The sequence below is a fragment of the Xyrauchen texanus genome, chromosome 21 (genome assembly GCF_025860055.1).
Source record: "Xyrauchen texanus isolate HMW12.3.18 chromosome 21, RBS_HiC_50CHRs, whole genome shotgun sequence".
Taxonomy (NCBI): Eukaryota; Metazoa; Chordata; class Actinopteri; order Cypriniformes; family Catostomidae; genus Xyrauchen; species Xyrauchen texanus.
Window position 1 is genome coordinate 942,121 of NC_068296.1, and position 20,193 is coordinate 962,313.

The following is a 20,193-nucleotide window of genomic DNA, read 5'->3' on the forward strand; positions in this document are numbered from 1 at the left end:
ACTATATAGTTCTGGTCCTCTAATTTAATTGGTTATGCAACGTCTGTGATATTTCATTGTTTGTATCACTCCACTTTTCTGTGTTTGCCGTATAATCGCATGTGAGTGGTGCAGAATAAAAGCGGAGCACAGAGAAAAGTTTCGTGAATTTACCTGGAATGAGGAGCGGGTTTTTTGAAAGTGGGAGAATCTGTGTTTTCTCTCATTCATAGCAGGTTTCTCTTACTGTTTCCATCACAGCTGCAATTTAATTTATGCAGGGGGGAAAAATGATGTTGAGAACCCGAGATTGACCCGACCCGAGAGTGACTAGTAGTAACTAATAAACAAGCTTAACTGCATAGAGAGCTATAGGATGCTCCCTTGCTCCCTATTTAGTGCATGACTTAACCTCCAGTGTGCTGTCTGTCTGCACTGGTCTCAGAACAGTTATAGGAGAGCTATAGGATGCTCCCTATTTAGTGCATGACTTAGCCTCCAGTGTGCTGTCTGTCTGCACTGGTCTCAGAACAGTTATAGGAGAGCTATAGGATGCTCCCTTGCTCCTTATTTAGTGCATGACTTAACCTCCAGTGTGCTGTCTGTCTGCACTGGTCTCAGAACAGTTATAGAGAGCTATAGGATGCTCCCTTGCTCCCTATTTAGTGCATGACTTAACCTCCAGTGTGCTGTCTGTCTACACTGGTCTCAGAACAGTTATAGAGAGCTATAGGATGCTCCCTTGCTCCCTATTTAGTGCATGACTTAACCTCCAGTGTGCTGTCTGTCTGCACTGGTCTCAGGTCTCAGTCCGCCCCTGATCGGTCCCAAAGTGCATAGGCCCACCGGGAAAATGCCCGTATGCCAGATTACCAGTCCAGCCCTGGCTTAGAGCAGGACGGGTAAATTGCTGTCGCTCTACTTCACTTTGTTCAAGTTTGTGGGTTATTTGGTGATAAATTTGGCTTCTATCAAAGCTTTATTGTTTGCAGATAAAAACTAAAAATACAAACCTTAAAACCATAAATGAACTTACCAAAATTGATCCGCAACAGTTACTCAATGAGAACCTTCAAATAAATAAATAAATAATATATTTTTTTTACTGTAAATTTAGTTTAAACCTGAAACTGTTATTGCAAAATAGTTCGGGTTGCAAAATGTATTTTTCAAAAATATATTTTTAGACAATAAGATGACGTTTTGAATGCACAACACAACTCAAAATATATTACACATCATTTATGACAAGCTTTAAGGGTAAATTCATTGACAGTTAATAAATTTGACTATTGATTTATTTGCTGATATAATTCAAATAAAATAAAAATACTAATCTCTGTGTAATATTGTATATTTAAATGACCATATAGGCTATAAAACTAAATGTTTGGGTTTTTGTTTGGTTGGAGCAGCACAGAAAACAGCAGAAAATAAATTGCAATATTTTATCTATAATTTTCTGATTAAACACATTTTTAAAAAATTATAAAAGTTGATATATTCAATTATATTAGGAAGAAAAGAAATAAAATCCACATTCCAAATACTTTCTTGGAAAATTGCTAAATATGTTCCTTTTTGTGACTTAATCGATCTCTGACTGTTAACATGCAAATTATTTCCCGGCAAAACTGTTGTTGTGATTCAGTCCATCATGTCAGCTATTGTTATGTGTAGTTATTGCTCACATTTATTGTTTCCTCACTATTATTGAATTGCTTTAAACTGAGGGATAAACCACAATGGAGGAATGCTGATGAAGATGTTTGCTTGAGTTTATACATCGTCGGATTGACCAGTGTCAGCTTGTGCATGTTCTCTATTAACATACTGCTAGTGAAATCGGCTTGATATTGGGAATGACCGAAGAATAGGGCATCATAATGTCCAAACTAGGACATCGACCTCCCCTGCATATTTTGCAGGACTGCAAATTCTTGAATTGTGACGACACTGACCGCTCTCGTGAAAGAACAACAATGGAGCCGAGCTTCCGAACCATTCAGCAGCAGTCAAGCCAAAGACTGCTTTTATGCAACGCAACTCTCTGACTAGACCGACAGTCCACGTGCACGCCTGCTGAAACAGGACGGCGAGTGGTATATCTGTTGGGCCTGTCCTGCTTGCTTTCCCCTCATCATATAGTGATTTATTTGACTTCGGCCTCAAAAACTCCCGGTCATAATGGACAGGCAGGTGAGCCTCAGCAGGACGGAAACGTTTTCTTTCATCAATCCCTGGATTAGGTACTTCCTGTTCTTCTTCAGCTTTTTATTCTGGGTAAGTTGGTGCTGAAAATATGTTTTCATGTTCCTCTTCTATTCATAGTGATTGTGTTTGTATTTGATCAGTGTTACACGTCTGCCTGCGTCTATATGAAGGCAAACGAGTGCCTCAAAGATCAACACGTGTAGAGGAAGATGTGTGAAAGTGTAAATAAAAGTTTTGTAAAAGCATGAATCAAACGTGCACCGAGCGTTAAAGACTGAGCTGATATGATTCAAGTTCTGTTCAATGGGACAATTGAACCGCAGTGGCACTCAAACACCCTCACACGCCTCATTTGTCAGTGTGACTGTAATTATATCATGGCAATGTGTTTCGTTGTCCTCTTCTGCATACCGCGGCCCACTTTGGCATATAACGGCACCATTTCACGGTAGGCCCACAAAGAAAAGTTCTGGTTCTCCCGTTGGCCAGTCCACGTCTGTTTCTTAGGTTAAGGTTATTTATTTTAGCTCCTGTCTCTTATTTATAGAGTAAAGTTGGTGGAGGACGAATCTCAGTTGCCTCCACGTCTGAGACCGTCAATCCGCACATCTTATCACGTGACTTGTTGAGCGTGTTACCATGGAGACATAGCGCATGTGGAGGCTTCACGCACAACTTGGGGATGGGCAATACCACTTATTTTCTTTTCCAACTGATACCAATAATTTCCAGTCCAATATCGTCTATACAGATACTTCTATAAAAATGTTTATTTTTTGCAATTACTTGGGATAAAATGGGTAATTTAAAATAATATTTTTAGTCATTATTCAAGTCATTATTTTGTTTTAGCCTAAACATAACATTTTTAGACATCTGTTTTGTTTACCCTTACAAAAATTAACCATTTCACTACAGTAACTATAGTTTAGTTTAACCATAGTATTTATTTAAACCATAGTTACCACACAATTAACCGTAATTACTACTACAATATTACTGTAGTAAAAGTTTAATTGCATAAGTTACATTTAAATGTATATACATAAATATGTATAATAAATATGCTGTGCAAATGATAGTTTCTCCAGGGATGTTTGTGAATCAGATGCTGGAAATGTCCCGCCCCTTACTGAAACGGAAGATATGATTGGTTAATATCCAATCGTGTCTGAAATGAAGGTTCTGATTGGTGGATCAGCTCAGTTTGACTGTCTGCCTTGCCAGTGAACCCCAGTGCATCCCCGAGCGCGTTTAGAGAGAATCAAATTTTTTTAAATAATATTAAAACACAATTCACTCAACGGTGCTGCGGCATCACATTATTAGACTGCAAAATGAATGCCTGCGTATGCCCTAGACTACACGACCAGAAGCTGTTTCTCTGATTTCCTCTCATTACCTCTTCAAGGCACTGATCCCTCTTGTTTGAACGAGTCTTGTGACGTCACAAGTGCTTGTGTCTTTCAGAATGAGTTTCATTCTGTGTCATTTGAGACATCATTGAGTCTGTCTCATGTATTTGGCGCCATCTCCTGGTGGCCATTTGTAATTAGAGTGATTGATCACATGACTCGGCCCAAATGAGAGGAATATAAACACTATTTTGGAGCAACCTGTGAAGTTATAAGTGAAAACACGCCATATGAGCAACACCTGTTCACATGAAACATGTACAGTGTGTCAAAAATCTATACTTATCTATTACTCGCTATATTTTTGTGTCATTAAGATGAAGGAACCGTTGTTCATGCCCAAAAGGGTTTTCAAGAGGGGAGAATCGACAAACTATGTGCTTGGCACCCGCGGGCAGTCAAGGGCCCCTGGGCACTGGCCCCATTGGCCCCGTCGGTAATCCGTCCCTGCTTAGCACAACTCACCACGCGCCCCACCGAGAGCAAGAACCACTAACCATGACCACGAGGAGGTTACCCCATGTGACTCTACCCTCCCTAGCAACCGGGCCAATTTGGTTGCTAAGGAGACCTGACTGGAGTCACTCAGCACGCCCAGGATTTAGGGATAAGGGCCAATCAGGTAGCGGGGAGTAAGAGTCTAGCGTCTATTAATAGGCAGTGCTACGGGTCTACTAAGCTGAACATATCTGCCTATTATAATAATCATTATTATTATTATTTATTAGGTTTCTTTCATAAAAGTATATTTGTTTTGTATTTGCTTATTTTTTGTTTTTATCCTCATTCTTCACGTCCCGTGAAATTCTCTGGCCCTCACTTTAAAAAACGCTTCACTACATGTATAAATGTAGCTGTCAAGCATTAACTGCAGTTCAATCTTTCTTTGCATTTTTAGATATTTTCTCTTCTCATTGTTGCCATTGGGGTATATGCCAAAGTCCAAAAAGCAACAGGTAAGAGATGTGTTTCTCACCTGATAGAAGAGATGTGGAGATCAGTCATGACGGCAGTTGTGTTGTTCGTTGGTTTTGTTCACAGATGCGGTGCGTGACACGTTCTTCATCGATCCAGCCGTTATTCTTATCGTGGTGGGTGTGGTCATGTTCTTCATCACTTTCTGTGGATGCATCGGAGCTCTGCGAGAAAACATACAGCTCCTTAAAATTGTGAGGAAAGATTTGGCAGTGCATTTCTTTGTCTGCTGTTTTGTCATTCATTCATTTAGCATAAGCTTTTAAATGTACTGTGAACATATCAAATGCATTATGTCAATGCACTGTGGATAAAGCTGTCTTCCAATGCACTTTGGGTTCAGGTGTGCTCTTCAGGACCCATGTCCCGCTCCTTTACATCACAAGTGCAACACTATCAGTCGAGCTACTGCGCTATTTGTTCGCACTCGAACAAGCTTGTAAATGTAGTTGATTATGTGATGTAAACGTTAAAATGACTCATACGCCATAGTAAAAGTGTTTAGAAGACATACGATAGTATTGTACGAAGAACAGGGTGAAAAGTTAGTGTTTATGAACTGATAATCTGACGTGATTTGTGTGAAGGAGCATATAAGTCATTTTTGTTGTAATGCCTCGTGCTGCCGCTTTACATACAAATATAATTGATCATAGTGTCCAAAAACATCTTCAAATAAATAAAAGATAATAATTGTACATAAGAACTAATTACACATGCAAACACAACAATGACTAAAGGTTTGCATAGCATGCAGACATGATTTTAGTCATGAGATTTCACAGAATGAGTTTCATTCTGTGTCATTTGAGTCATCATTGAGTCTGTGTCGTGTATTTGGCGCCATCTCCTGGTGAACATATGTAATTAGAGTGATTGATCACATGGCTCTATGCCCAAAATTAGAGGAATATAACCACTATTTTGGAGCAATCTGTTAACACGGCATAAGAGCAACACCTGTTCACATGAAACATGTACAGTGTGTCAAAGACATATATTTAGCTGTTACTCGCTATATTTTCATCTGTGAGTAAAACAAATAGGCAGGTTGTATTCTTCTCTTTGAGAGCTTTCCAACAACATATGACACATGACATATTTGATCAGTTTGATGTTTTTATCGATTACAATAATATGTAGAGTGCGAAATCATTTATAAATAATCAAAACGTAACACTTCTGATTTATCTGCAAATTTCAAAGCGTTGGAAAGTAGAGCTTCTAATCTTTCAAACGAAACCTATATTGTGTTGGTCAAGATGGTAAGATAACATTGTGTGAGGAACAGGGTGAAAAGTTAGTGTTTATGAACTGATAATCTGACTCGTGATTTGTGTGAAGGAGCATAAAAGTAATTTTCGTTGTAGCGCTTCGTGCTGCTATACGAACAATGAGCCACGTAAAAATAATTTAACAGAAATGGTGTAATATGATTCTACATAGAGTACACCTATTTAATGTTACACAATTAATTAATTAAATTAATAAAACATTCCTGTTAGCCTAAACAACAGTTTGACATTTTACCCTTAACACAATTGCTTTTTCGTGAATTGTTTCAACATAGTTTTATTGCAATTGTATTTTTTAATGGCAGCTTCTCATTGTGACAACTTACCCCCGTGTGACAACATGCCCTCCTATTGACTTTCAACAACAAATGACCATGAATAGAAATATTTACCGCAGTTAAACACGTGACAACTAGAGCGCCAATCTGCTCTGTAGATAATAGATGATGATGATCATTTGAAATGAGATGCTTTTTGCAATTATCTTTGCTGTCCCTTACTAGTTCTCCTTCAGTCTCACCCTGGTCTTTCTCTGCCAAATGGCCATTGCAATCCTGGGCTTCTTCTACTCTGATCAGGTGAGTTTATTGTAATCTCTACAACTCTAACACAAGATATAGGCTATCATATAACCACCATTTCACTCTCATGATTCACACACATTCGTTGAAACATTAGGTTCAGGCTTAGTCGTGGGAACGTGGTTAGTTTTAAACACTTTGCTTTAATGAAAGAGGTCATCTCGTCAAGTCTCTCTCTGTAAAGTCAATTAACGAGTGATCCATTCACCCTCAGTGTTCATCTCATGCCTTGAAGACTTTGGTCCATCACGACCATATTACCCCACTCGATACTAGACTGTCAGAATGCAGCTCACGCAACCGGCTAAACAAGGCCGTTTAACGATGTCGCTTCTAGCATCTTCACTTCTTAATGATTAAAGAGGTTTGCCACTTCAAAGTGGGACCAAACGTTCTCCTGCTAATGACATTGAGAGGTGCTTGAACACGGCAGCGTTAGAGGAAGAGCGCAGGGAGCTAGTCACCACACTAAAGCATACGCTATTAGAGCCGCCAGAGTGAATCGGTGATGTCGACCTCTCTCCCACAGGACAATTACACGTACATATATAATCCAGATGTAAGTGTTTGATTTTAGGCATGTATGGAAATGTACTCGACGCTGGAGCATATGAACTGTCATTTTGTGCATAACTGGTTTCCAGACAAGTGATGCTCTGGGGAAATTCATGAAAAAAGCCATTGTGCATTATCGAGATGACCTGGACCTGCAGAACCTAATGGATTACATCCAACAGCAGGTGAGAGGGACTCTTTAGCTCTGCTTCTGTAATAACACAACCTGTAATCTCTCCAGCAATAGCTGGTGCACTATGGGTGTCATCGCATCATCCAGGTGGATGCTGCACACTGGTGGTGGTTGAGGAGAGTCCCGTTCACTGTGTAAAGTGCTTTGAGTGTCGTGTCAGAAAAGTGTTAAATAAATGTAACGTTTATTCATTCATTCATATGTGTCAGAAAAACATCCGAACATAGAAAACATGAAAGCTAATAAAAGCATCCAATCACAGTTCGGTACTGGGACAGTTTACCCAAAATCATCTGCTCACCCTCATGTCACTCTAAACCCATGAAGGAAGATATTTAGCAGAATGTACAGACTGCTCTTTAACGTTCAGAGATAGAGGATGGTGGGAGGGATTTTGGAGGGTTTAACTCGCGTTTTTAAAGACTTTGTTTCAGTGGCATACCCAAAATTAAAGGCTTATAACTTGACAAAAAACAAAACAAACAAATAAACAAAATAACAAAAATGAGGGTCAAGTGTTTGGTATCATTAAAAAAATAAATAAATAAATAAATTACAATTATATAGAGACATTCTGAGACTCAGAAAAAAATAGACTTTAGCCAAAAATGATTGTTTCCTTATTTTTCTTATTTGACATTGTAAGTGTAGTGGACTAAAGCACATCACTGGTAATCAGAAGGTTGCTGGTTCGATCCCCACAGTCACCACCATTGTGTCCTTGAGTAAGACACTTAACTCCAGGTTGCTCCGGGGGGGATTGTCCCTGTAATAAGTGCTCTGCATAATACATTGGTACTCAGAAGGTCGCTGGTCCGATCCCCACAGTCACCACCATTGTGTCCTTGAGTAAGGCACTTAACTCCAGGTTGCTCCGGGGGGATTGTCCCTGTAATAAGTGCTCTGTAAGTCACTTTGGATAAAAGCGTCTGCCAAATGCTTACATGTAAATGTAAAATGTTGCGTTGATACGACAAAGCAATCAAAAGTATAATTATTTTGGACACTATGATCAAATATAATGTATCATAGTGTCCAAAAACATCTCCAAACAAATAAAAGATAATAATTGTACATAAGAACTAATTACACATGCAAACACAACAATGACTAAAGGTTTGCATAGCATGCACACATGATTTTAGTCATGAGATTTCACAGAATGAGTTTCATTCTGTGTCATTTGAGTAATCATTGAGTCTGTGTCGTGTATTTGGCGCCATCTCCTGGTGAACATATGTAATTAGAATGATTGATCACATGACTCTAAACCTGAAATTAGAGGAATATAAACACTATTTTGGAGCAATCTGTTAAGATATAAGCGAAAACATGGCATAAGAGCAACACCTGTTCACAGTGTGTCAAAAACATATATTTAGATGTTATTCGCTATATGTTCATCTGTGAGTAAATCAAATAGGCAGGTTGTATTCTTCTCTTTGAGAGCTTTCCAACAACATATGACACATGAATATTTGATCAGTTTGATGTTTTTATCGATTACAATAATATGTAGAGTGCGAAATCATTTATAAATAATCAAAACGTATCACTTCTGATTTATCTGCAAATTTTAAAGCACTTGTTCAGTTTTGGTCATCATGTCCACATGCATTGGACAGTAGATGAATGAATGAATATGACATGATGACATATTGACTTTATATAAAGGACAAGCTCATCAAAAGGACAAACATTATGATTAAAACAAAACAAACAAATGTGTGAAAATAAACACTGGATTTGTCCTATTTGAAGCTTAAATGTTGGGGCTGCTATCCACTTTAGCTGTAGGGAACAGAGCAGCCTGGACATTGTTCCATAGAAGCAGGTTTTTACAGGTTTCAAGCCAGATGAGGGTGAGTAAATACAACTATTCACTATAACACAATGTAAATAAGTATTTTAATGTTAATGGCTCTGAACGAACACAGGCTGATGTTTTAGTCTACTGTATGGTACAGTCTGTTCTTCTGCCTCTTCAGATGTTCCTCTCTATCCTCCTTAAAATGATTATTCTCATGAGCAGACAATAAGTGAATATCTGTGACTTCCTGTAGTTCAAATGCTGCGGCTGGAACAACTACACGGACTGGTCGTGGAACCTGTACTTCAACTGCAGCCAGTCAAACCCCAGTACAGAGAGATGTGCAGTTCCCTTCTCATGCTGCACTTCTTTACCAGGAGAGGTGAGAGTAAACACCTACACCTAACTCCTGACTCATTATTTAATCGGTAGTTATGAAAAGTGACAATACAATGCACAATAAAAGCAGATATGAGGTCTGCTTGATTCATATGGCACTCAATGAACTGAAATAGCGTTGCACTTGTTGTAATTGTAAATGTTTTGCAATGATGTGCTCAATTTCTGAATATAAAGCATTCTTTCCAATGTTCGAAACAAAGTCATACAGCTATCTTTTATTAATTTTTAATTATTGAGTTTTGTGGCTTTTAGTCCATGTCTGTTCATTTTGAGGCCATCTAAACGGGTTATTCCACGTCAATCAACCAATATACACTGATGAGCCAAAACATTATGACCACCTTCCTAATATGCCGTTTGGTCCTCTGTGTGCCACCAAAACAGCGCCGTCCCGTTGAGGCACGGACTGTACAAGACCTCTGAAGGTGTCCTGTGATATCTGGCACCAACACATTAGCAGCAGATCCTTCAAGTCCTGTAAGTTATAAGGTGGAGCGGCTGTGGGTCAGACATGTTGGTACAGCACATCCCACAGATGCTCAACCGGATTGAGATCTTGGGAATTTGGAGGCCAGGGCAAAACCTTGAACCCTTAATCATGTTCCTCAAACCATCCAGGTGCCATCAATTCCCCAGGTAAATGGCGCACACGTACACGGCCGTCCAGGCAACCTACTTCCACTGCTCCAAGGTCCTGTTATGACACCTGTGTGCCCATTGAAGGCACTTTCGATGGTGGACAGGGGTCATCGTGGGCACTCTGACTGGTCTGCGGTTATGCAGCCCCATATGCAGGAGGGTTCGATGCACTGTGTGTTGTAACATATTCCTCCCGTAACATCATTAACGTCATCGGACTTGTGCCACAGTAGACATTCTGTTGATTCGGACCAGACGGGATAGCCTTCCTTGGGCACCCAACACGCTGTCGACGGTTTGTGGTTTGTCCCTCTTTGGAGCACTGTCGGTAGGTACTCACCACTGCTGACCGGGAACACCCCACACGCCTTGCCGTTTCGGAGATGCTTGTCAAAGTCGCTCAGGTCTTTACTGATGCCCATTTCTCCACGTCGTCTATGAGAACTGATTGTTCACTTACCATCTAAACTACCAGGGCCAGGGCTGGACTGGGAAGAGAAATTGGCCCGGGATTTCTGCCCTGTCCTTTTCGGCATATTGCGGCGCCGTTTTGTGGTCCGTTCTGCATAACGCGGTGGCACATTTTCGCGGCCTATTCGGCACGTTTCGTGGCCGACACACCGGCCCGCTCAGTTCTCTCGATGGCCAGTTTGCCCCTGATCGGCCCCAAAGTGCGTTGGTCCACTGGGATAATGCCCGGTATGCCAGATTACCAGCCTTGACCAGGGCTCGACAATAAGGACTGCCGATGACCCGGGGCCAGTAAAAATCAACTGGGCCAGTACAAAAAATCCTTAGCATTGAGCCCTGTCTACCCAATCATTGATATGTGACCTTGTTAGGAGATGATCAACATTATTCAGATCACCTGTGAGTGGTCATAATGTTTGGGCTCAACAGTGTATATATATATAAACCAGTGGCGGCTGCTGGTCTTTCAAAGAGGGGAAGCTCGTTTTCGGCCTACATTATAAACTTATTTACCCTATTTTTTGCACTAAATCAATCTTAGGTGTTGATCTGCCCTGCTGTTTAATTCTAATTTTTTCCTCGTAAGGAAGACTTTCAAATGGCTTCGCCAAAATCAGGTCGACAATATTAGCACCATCTGCCATCGTGCGCAGTTTCACCCATACGACGCTAGCCTAGCCTACTGTATGAATGAATGAACGAACGAATGAATGAATGAACGAACGAACGAACGAACGAATGAATGAACGCTCTAAAACAAAATATATTAAACTTGGTAAAACTGAAACAAGGAATGTGGTGTATAATTGTGTGAAATGTATTATGCAAATTGACTAGCAATTTCGCCAAACAAATATAAAGAAATAGGTTGCAGCAGTTTGTCTTTCGACTACACTTGAGAAATCCGCGATGGGACTGAGCACGAAATAGCTTCAGTGACTTCTTATAGTACAGATTCGCTGTCAATCAAAAGGAGATGCAGTCTTTCGACAGATCTTCCAATCATCACGCGGAAGCCCGGCATCCGGGCCAGCCCACTCCTCATTCACCCCCAGAGACGCTGAGCGTCCGTGGGCGGGACATAATCGCAGCATTTATCCAATGACCGTCTATTTTCGGAGCACTGAAAAAAACTGTTCAGAGCAGCCCCATTGAAGTCAATGGACGCTCGGCTTCAACAGGGAAATGCACTGACGCTACGGGAATGTATGAGAAGTAAATCGAGTCAGCCGACCTGCTATATGTAATGTAGCTGATTCTGAACGAACTCGTCTTCGAGATGAACGTGTTCTAACGCATTTTTAGTCAATAAATTGTTTACACAATAGTACATATTTGACCATTATTTTTTTGACATTATAGGGGAAGCTGAGCTTCCCTTGCAGTCTTAAAGAAATCCCCACTGATATAAACTGTATGTTATGAGCATCTTTCAATGATACATACAAAATTTCATATGGATCAGAGATGGTTTTAAAAACATTATAAAAAAAGTGGAAGAAAATTATTCTTGAAATCCATATAAAATACAAATGGCCATTTTTTGGGGGGGGGGACCGAAGAATTCAGAGAAAAAAAAAGCTATTTTGAGTTATTAGCGAAAAATGTGGTGTATGTATGTGTTTTTGTGCTTGAGTGGTGAAGGGGATTTGTGACCATCCCACCAAGTTCAGACACTTTTAGGTCAGAAACGAATTATAAGAATATTGGTAAAAGAGTTTCAACTTCTTTGGTGTTTGGACCCCTAATGATGCATTCCAGAGCTTTCCAAAAACTAGATATACTGTATGTATTGCACTAACTGCCACATGTGACGCTTATTCCTAATAATAGTGTCATTTTGGACTCTTTAAAATCAAGATTTTGACATTTGGCCAAAGTAGTCAAGATTGACTTTGTGTTGTTGGACAAGAAAATCTAGCTTCACACCATGTGACCCACGTTTGGTTTACGGCTATTGACAATGTGTACAATTTTACAATTTAAGCTTGGAGCCACATTGAGAGCTCCATATCTCTGGAATTTAACCATATGGGGCCTTAAAAATGGAAATATAAAAAGGAAAGTTTATTCTGAACCAGAATGTAAAAGGATATTAAGATATACTTAACACTTCTGGAGTTATAGACACTCCAACTTTGGAAAAACAGCAGAAAAAAAGAGCTTTTTCCCATTTTTGACCTGTCACCATTGGCGTATAATGCAACAAGAGCTGCTGAAGTCAACTTCATTTACTAACAGATCTACCAATCTCTGTGCAAACACAAAATCATGACACTGGCTGCTAACGTATGTACGTGTCCACTGGTGCTTTCCTACAAGAAACGCTTGATGTTATGCAAATGAGAAGCACCAGTCAATCACTTTGAGATGAAAGCATTGACATCTGTCTTAAATCTGACAATAATGCTGAAGTTTCTGCTGGATTCGGTGTTTTAATCACATCGTTATGTTTAACTCAGACTTCAAACAGACCTCAAATAAAGATTGCATGCATTCATTGTGGCTGGGTAAATCAACACTGTTTATATACTTTGGGCATTCGGAAATGAAGATAGCATCTTTCCAACCATAATCACGCATATGTAGGATGATATTATTGCTCAGGTAACAGGTAAAAAGTCAACATGGGGAAGAAAACTAGTCCAAAGAAAAGGTCCCTTGGCATCAGAACACTACACCATTATATTCTGTCAACCACCTTTAAAGCAAGGCATTAGTACAAAGGAAAAGTTGTATTATTTTCCACTCATCAGCTAAACAGAACTTCCTGTAGTCATCGGTTTATTGCACTCTTTGCAACAAAGTGCCACAAAGATAGATTCAAAGTGTCGACTCAGCCCTTCCTCTCCGCTCTATCTCTCTAATGATGATGGCCTGTGCCGTTAATTACCTCGGTTATAATCACATCAGTGAGCTTAGTGAACTTAAACAGCTTGGGTTTACCTTATATATCGCTATTCAAACATTTCGACACGCTTGTCAAAGCAGCACGTTTTGAATTGCCTTTCCTGCCTCCTGAGACATCAAATGACCGAGTGGTGCCATATCGGCTTGACGTCTAAAGCAGCTGCTTGGTTTCAATGCAAAATGTGCGCTCCAAATTCGATCCATAAGACCTGTTTAAATGCTGATAAGATGCTCAAACAGAACATAGATCATTGGTTTAAAGCAACTCCTTGGCAGACCTAAATGTTATGATCGGTGTTCCCTTGGCAAATGTCTCCAGTGATTGCTGGATAAACACTCTCTAAACAGATCAATGTGGGCAAAATGCAATTCTTTTAAACAAAAATGGAAGAAAACAGAGGAAGAAGGGCACATTGAATACGCCGAGGGAGGATATACTGTATGGTGGATAGGCTTAAATGTTTCTCAGTATTTAAACACGTTGTTTGAAGTGCAAAGAATGCCGGAAAATTACATGAATCATCCGAGCAGCTGTTCACATGGAGACGATGGCATCTGCTCGAAAACATGATATTTCACAGCAACTTGTGCAGGGGATTATTTGTGTTCGCTTGAAGTGTATTGGAGTATACTTGACACTGGAAATACGAAACTCATGCGGTTAAATGTTACATTTTAAAAGCATTTATATTCTGAAAACGGTGAGAAATCTGTGTGGGAATCTGTGTTACTGCATCGGTTTAATCCAAGTTAAAGAAAAAGTTTGCCTTTCAATGAAAACTCTGTCATCATTTACTCACCCTCATGTTGTTCCAAACCTACAAACATGTCCCTTAAGAGGCACGGTACAGCTCGACTTACTTTTTGGAGGTTTTCCACTGTGGGAAAGTACCTGGTACTTTTTTTTAGTACCATCTCGGTTGAGGTTCCAAGCGAGCCGATACTAAATGTGATGTCAAATCCTGCAGATCACTGATTGGTCAGAGAGAATCGTCACTACCAGCGTCACTGGGTTTGCGACACGGGACATCAACCCGCTAGTTTTAAAGTTATTAACAGCGATAGCAGTATCATTTGTTCACACAACTTGAAATGTCCGTGTGCAAAACCACGCCGTGGTCAATAAACGAGGTGCAGACGTTCCTCTCATTAGCGACGAACGAAACAAAGAAGTCTCTCAGGAAGTGTCTCAGCTGTTGCCCGCACACGGCTACCACCGGACCCCCCAACAGTGAAGGGGAACGTTAAAAACACTTAAAAGTGACGACAGAACCATCAAGGCCCACAACAGCCGGAGTGGATCAAACAGAAGAAAGTGGAAGTGGTTGGACCAAATGGACGTTATCTAGACCGGCGAGCAATGGGAGGGAGAGTGTCCTGGACTCGGTCACGGCGTTGTTGGAGTTCACGATGGAGGATGGGACGTTTTGTTACGTTAACTCTATACTCTGCTTGAAAGCTTCACTTTATTTAGTTGACCAGCTACTGGAAGATTCTAAAACAACCAGCCCAATTTAACCGTTACACGTGTGTAACATCACCATCAACAACTGCTTCATGCAGCACAATGAGCTAGCAGCTAACAGCTAGCGCTCGTGTTGTTGTTTATGGTCAGTAATGTTTCTGTCACGTTTAAGATGATGTCACAGCAGCAGAGGCGGTACAACTATGACGATCAGCCTATAATCCCGCCCACATTGAGGCGGCACTAAACTGCAGTGGAAAAGCAAGATCAGAAAAGTCGAACCGTAACGTGCAGCGGAGAAGTGCCTTTAGATGAAAGGATTTAGTTTTTTCTTAAATAGTTTTGCGTACTCTGACAAAAGGAGCTCCTTAAGAACATTGTGCATTCTTTTCCAATATCTTACGAAAATAAGCAATGTTTTAATACAGTTACTATGGTATTTGTAGTAAAAGTATAACCACAAAATGTACCATATTATAACCATGTTATACATGCAGCACAAACCACAGAAATAATACAGGACAACCAAAACTATGGAAAAACATTTGTTGATTTGTGGTACAAGTACAATGCTTAAAACCATCGTTTCCACCTTAAAAAACATACCATTACGAAATGTAACCACTGTAGGAAACCTGAAGTAATCATGGTACATGTACCATAAATTAACCGTGGTATTACTATAGATAAACTGTCCTCATCTCCTGACGTCTTTGTTCACGCCGTTGGTCTGTACAGCGTTCCTCCTATTCATTTGGAAATGGTGTGTGTCACTCCTTGCGTGAACATTTCGAGATATTTTCTCCTTTTTTTTCAAATGTGTTCTGCTGAAGAAAGGAAGTCTTACACATCTGGGATGGCATGATGGCGAAATATCCCTTTAAACAGGTTTCTTACCAGATGCAGTTAAGTTGGCATTTCAACCAAACACAAACTCTGCTGTGGGGGACGCCATGTTGTTTGGTCACATGACTCGAAAGACTTGTAAAGTTTTCTTATGTCGAAAGTTTAACAGGGTCTCCTGAACTGAGATCAGTCGGTTTAAATGAATTTAAATTATGCGTTGCGTATAGCGACGCCAAAATACTGTACAACATCCACACACGTTTAACTAAATACTGTTTCATAACTCCAAAACTAAAATGAGTTTTAGTTTTTGATACACAACAGGGTGAATATGGGCAAAGTGGGACATTTACTTTTCTTGACATTATTATTATGGATTAAAATGGCACATCACCTGACATTATACAACACACAGGACTGCAAAAATGAAGAAATACTCAATACTGCGAAGAATCACCTTTGAAGACCATTTTTTTACCAATTCTCAAATTTTTATATATATATATATAGATATATATATATTTATTTATTTTTTTTTTCAGGCAGTATTGGAAAAAGTGGGACAGAGAAAAAATGATTATATAGAAAAAATAGCACATTATTTGGAATTAATTTAGTAAATTATCTTATACAACTTCACATCATAAGTCTCCATATGTATCATTTCTTTTTTATAACCTTGAAAAGATTTACATTCATTTTCTCTCAAAAACAACATGAAAACAAACATTTAACTGAAACTACATATTATCAGATGCGACTTTGATCTACGTCATTATACAGCCCACTAACACCCGTAGGTTGGCAGAAAGCATGGCAGAAGGGGCACACTAGAGTTGTAATGAGCTAAAGAAGAAGTGACCAGCTCTGACTTGTTAGATAACAGAAGAGGGTCGAGTTCAAGGGCTCAGATGACCCGGGTGGGTTGTGTCAAACACTGCCTATGAGTAAACACTGAACATTTGCACAAGTCAGACCAAAGGAATGGCAGTAATCATCAAACTCAGCTGCACACCACAGTAATATCGTAGAGGAGCTTCTATAGTATGACTCAAACTGGATATTTACATTTTCTAAAGACAATGTGTAAGATGCCCATGTAAAGCTCGCCACCATGATGCTAAGGTGTTGGTATAGGTTTGCAAGGGAGTTACAAGTAGGGATGGGTGCAGTACCACCACTTCCTAGAGCTCCAACTCCATAGGGGAGCACCATCTTACCCTAAAGGGAAATCAACTTACCCTAGGCTAGGGGGACACAATCTTACCCTAGGGGGACACCAACTTACCCTAGAGGGAAATCAACTTACCCTAGGGGGACACCAACTTACCCTAGGGGGAAATCAACTTACCCTAGGGGGACACCATCTTACCCTAGGGGGACACCATCTTACCCTAAAGGGAAATCAACTTACCCTAGAGGGAAATCAACTTACCCTAGGGGGACACCAACTTACCCTAGGGGGACACCAACTTACCCTAGGGAGACACCATCTTACCCTAAAGGGAAATCAACTTACCCTAGGCTAGGGGGACACCATCTTACCCTAGGGGGACACCATCTTACCCTAGAGGGAAATCAACTTACCCTAGGCTAGGGGGACACCATCTTACCCTAGAGGGAAATCAACTTACCCTAGGGGGGCACCATCTTACCCTAGGGGGACACCATCTTACCCTAGAGGGAAATCATCTTATCCTAGAGGGAAATCATCTTACCCTAGGGGGACACCAACTTACCCTAGAGGGAAATCAACTTACCCTAGGGGAGCACAATCTTACCCTAGGGGGACACCATCTTACCCTAGAGGGAAATCAACTTACCCCATGGGGAAATCAACTTACTCTAGGGGGACACCATCTTACCCTAGAGGGAAATCAACTTACCCCATGGGGAAATCAACTTACTCTAGGGGGACACCATCTTACCCTAGAGGGAAATCAACTTACCCCATGGGGAAATCAACTTACCCTAGGGGGACACCATCTTACCCTAGAGGGAAATCAACTTACCCCATGGGGAAATCAACTTACTCTAGGGGGACACCATCTTACCCTAGGGGGACACCATCTTACCCTAAAGGGAAATCATCTTACCCTAGAGGGAAATCAACTTATCCTAGGGGGGCACCATCTTACCCTAGAGGGAAATCAACTTATCCTAGGGGGACACCAACTTACCCTAGGGGGACAGGTTTCTTTTACCCATCAGGCGGGATTTTTTTCCCCCACATCCGCCATACTGGCCGTTTCAATTTCTCACATTAATTTTAATACAAGTGCTCCGTCTCAGGCTAAACAGACTCTGGTCGATAGTATCCAGCCCTAGTTGCAAGGGTGTTTTGGGTAAGTCAAAAGAGCCAACCACAAAGTCTCTGGATCCTATATGCAATATAAAGATCATTATTCGTGTCTCCATACATGTCTCAGGTACCTCCTAAAATTTAAATCTGCACAACTTCATAAGTTTAACTGAAATATAAAAGTAGCCACAACTCCAAAAAATGGTGCACGAGGTTTTAAAATAAATGTTAGACGTCCTAACCATGTATGAGCAATAGTAACAGAGATGTTTGCATCAAGCCCCTCAAACGAAGGACGTTTGTGTTTGTATACTACAGATTTAACATGTATTCAATGCACACATGTAGCAAAGATGACATCGCACTGAAAGACTTTCACCCTCTTTCAGACTGTGATCAACACCATGTGTGGATTTGGGGTTCAGTCCCAAAAGTCTCTGAACGCCACTAGATCGATCTATCCGGTGGGCTGTTCGGACAGAGCGGTGGTGTGGATCGAATCTCACCTGTTGTTCGTGGGCGCGATGGCAATGGGACTCGCGCTACCACAGGTAACATTCTCCTCAATCATCACCAATCACCAATGAAACAGATTGAGACAAATGTGGAGTTTAAATGTCTGGGTTCAATAGAGGTTGAGCTCTGTTTACAGCATCTGGAGTGGTGGTGGTGTAGTTGTCTAAAGCACATAACCGGTAAACTGGTAATCAGAAGGTTGCTGGTTTGATCCCCACAGTCACCACCATTGTGTCCTTGAGTAAGACACTTAACTCCAGGTTGCTCCGGGGGGATTGTCCCTGTAATAAGGGCTCTGTATAATACATTGGTATTCAGAAGGTTGCTGGTTCGATCCCAACAGCCACCACCATTGTGTCCTTGAGTAAGACACTTAACTCCAGGTTGTTCCGGGGGGATTGTCCCTGTAATAAGTGCACTGTAAGTCACTTTGGATAAAAGCGTCTGCCAAATGCATAAATGTAAATCTGTGGTATACTGTCCATTGACAGATTGTGCATAAAACAAATGACAATGGATCAGAATTAAGTTTAAAGTACACTGATTTAAAAGTATCGGCCGCTTGTACTCGTGACCTAGTTCTTTCGGTCATGACCCAGCCTTCATGACCATAGGTGAGGGTAGGAACAACAATTGACCGGTAGATCGAGAGCTTTGCCTCCCGGCTCAACTCTCTTTTCGTGACAACGGTGCGATAGAGCGAGTGCAATACCGCCCCCGCTGCCCCGATTCTCCGGCCAACCTCCCGCTCCATTGTCCCCTCACTTGTGAACAAGACCCCGATGTACTCCTTCAATTGGGGCAATAACTTGCCCCAGTTATTAATATTTTGATAATTATATTTTTGTTCTCGCCGGCGGGCCCATCCACGCCTAAAGGGTTAAATGAAATAATACAGACATAATTCGTTATTCAATCCTTTATGATCGTGATCATGTTGTTTCTGTATCCCATGTTACTCAATCACTGCATTGAATTTTGTTGTATTCATGAATTGTTCATGGGATTGAGAGGATGTTCCTCTACAGGCACACTGCAACTTTGACACAGTTCTTCTGTTTGATCCTCAGATCGCAGGCATCGTGCTGTCTCAGATCCTCATCACTGAGATCCGGAAAGACATCCGATCAGTGATTTGATCGCAAGACTCGCACATCCACACCGGAGTGATGCTTTTATATCTGCTCCGTTCACATTTTCCTTCAGTTTAATTTCACTCTGCCTTGGAGCGATTTCAGTTTACATTTTGTTCTGTATTATTTAATAAATGTTTGTTAGTAAAGCTTGCAGGGTTGTTTATTTCTTCGTTTCAAATTCAGAATGTCTGGAGGATTTTGAATGCACGCATCCTCAAATAAAAGATACAAATACTAGTTGGACTTTCATCATTTGTAGCGCAAAATATCTACATGCACACCTCCATTTCATGTAAGTGTTGCGATGTAGCTCTCTGAATCAGACGCACTGTTAGCCGATGATGAAAAAATTATTTAATGATTTTAAAAATGTAATGTGGTGCAACCATTAAGGGTATTCAAATAGTTTCTGTGAATACATGAGAGTATGCAACTGAATCTGCGTTGTGGCGTGGTGGGCTAAAGCACATAACTGGTAATCAGAAGGTT

At 40.7% G+C, this 20,193-nt stretch overlaps 1 protein-coding gene across 2 annotated transcripts; it reads left to right on the top strand.

Annotated features, from left to right (window-relative positions):
• The first annotated feature begins 1,977 nt into the window (after positions 1-1,977).
• tspan33b (tetraspanin 33b) lies at positions 1,978-19,927 on the top strand. 2 transcript variants are annotated; one of them, XM_052152949.1, is made up of 8 exons: positions 1,979-2,262; positions 4,507-4,564; positions 4,650-4,777; positions 6,382-6,456; positions 7,104-7,199; positions 9,271-9,399; positions 18,442-18,603; positions 19,639-19,927. In XM_052152949.1, exons 1-8 carry the CDS (start codon positions 2,167-2,169, stop codon positions 19,705-19,707), a joined length of 813 nt encoding a protein of 270 aa, XP_052008909.1. In that variant the 5' UTR covers positions 1,979-2,166; the 3' UTR covers positions 19,708-19,927. The 2 variants fall into 2 exon arrangements, with proteins under 2 accessions (XP_052008910.1, XP_052008909.1); XM_052152950.1 differs by lacking the exon at positions 18,442-18,603 and having other exon boundaries at positions 1,978-2,262.
• Positions 19,928-20,193: the final 266 nt, after the last annotated feature.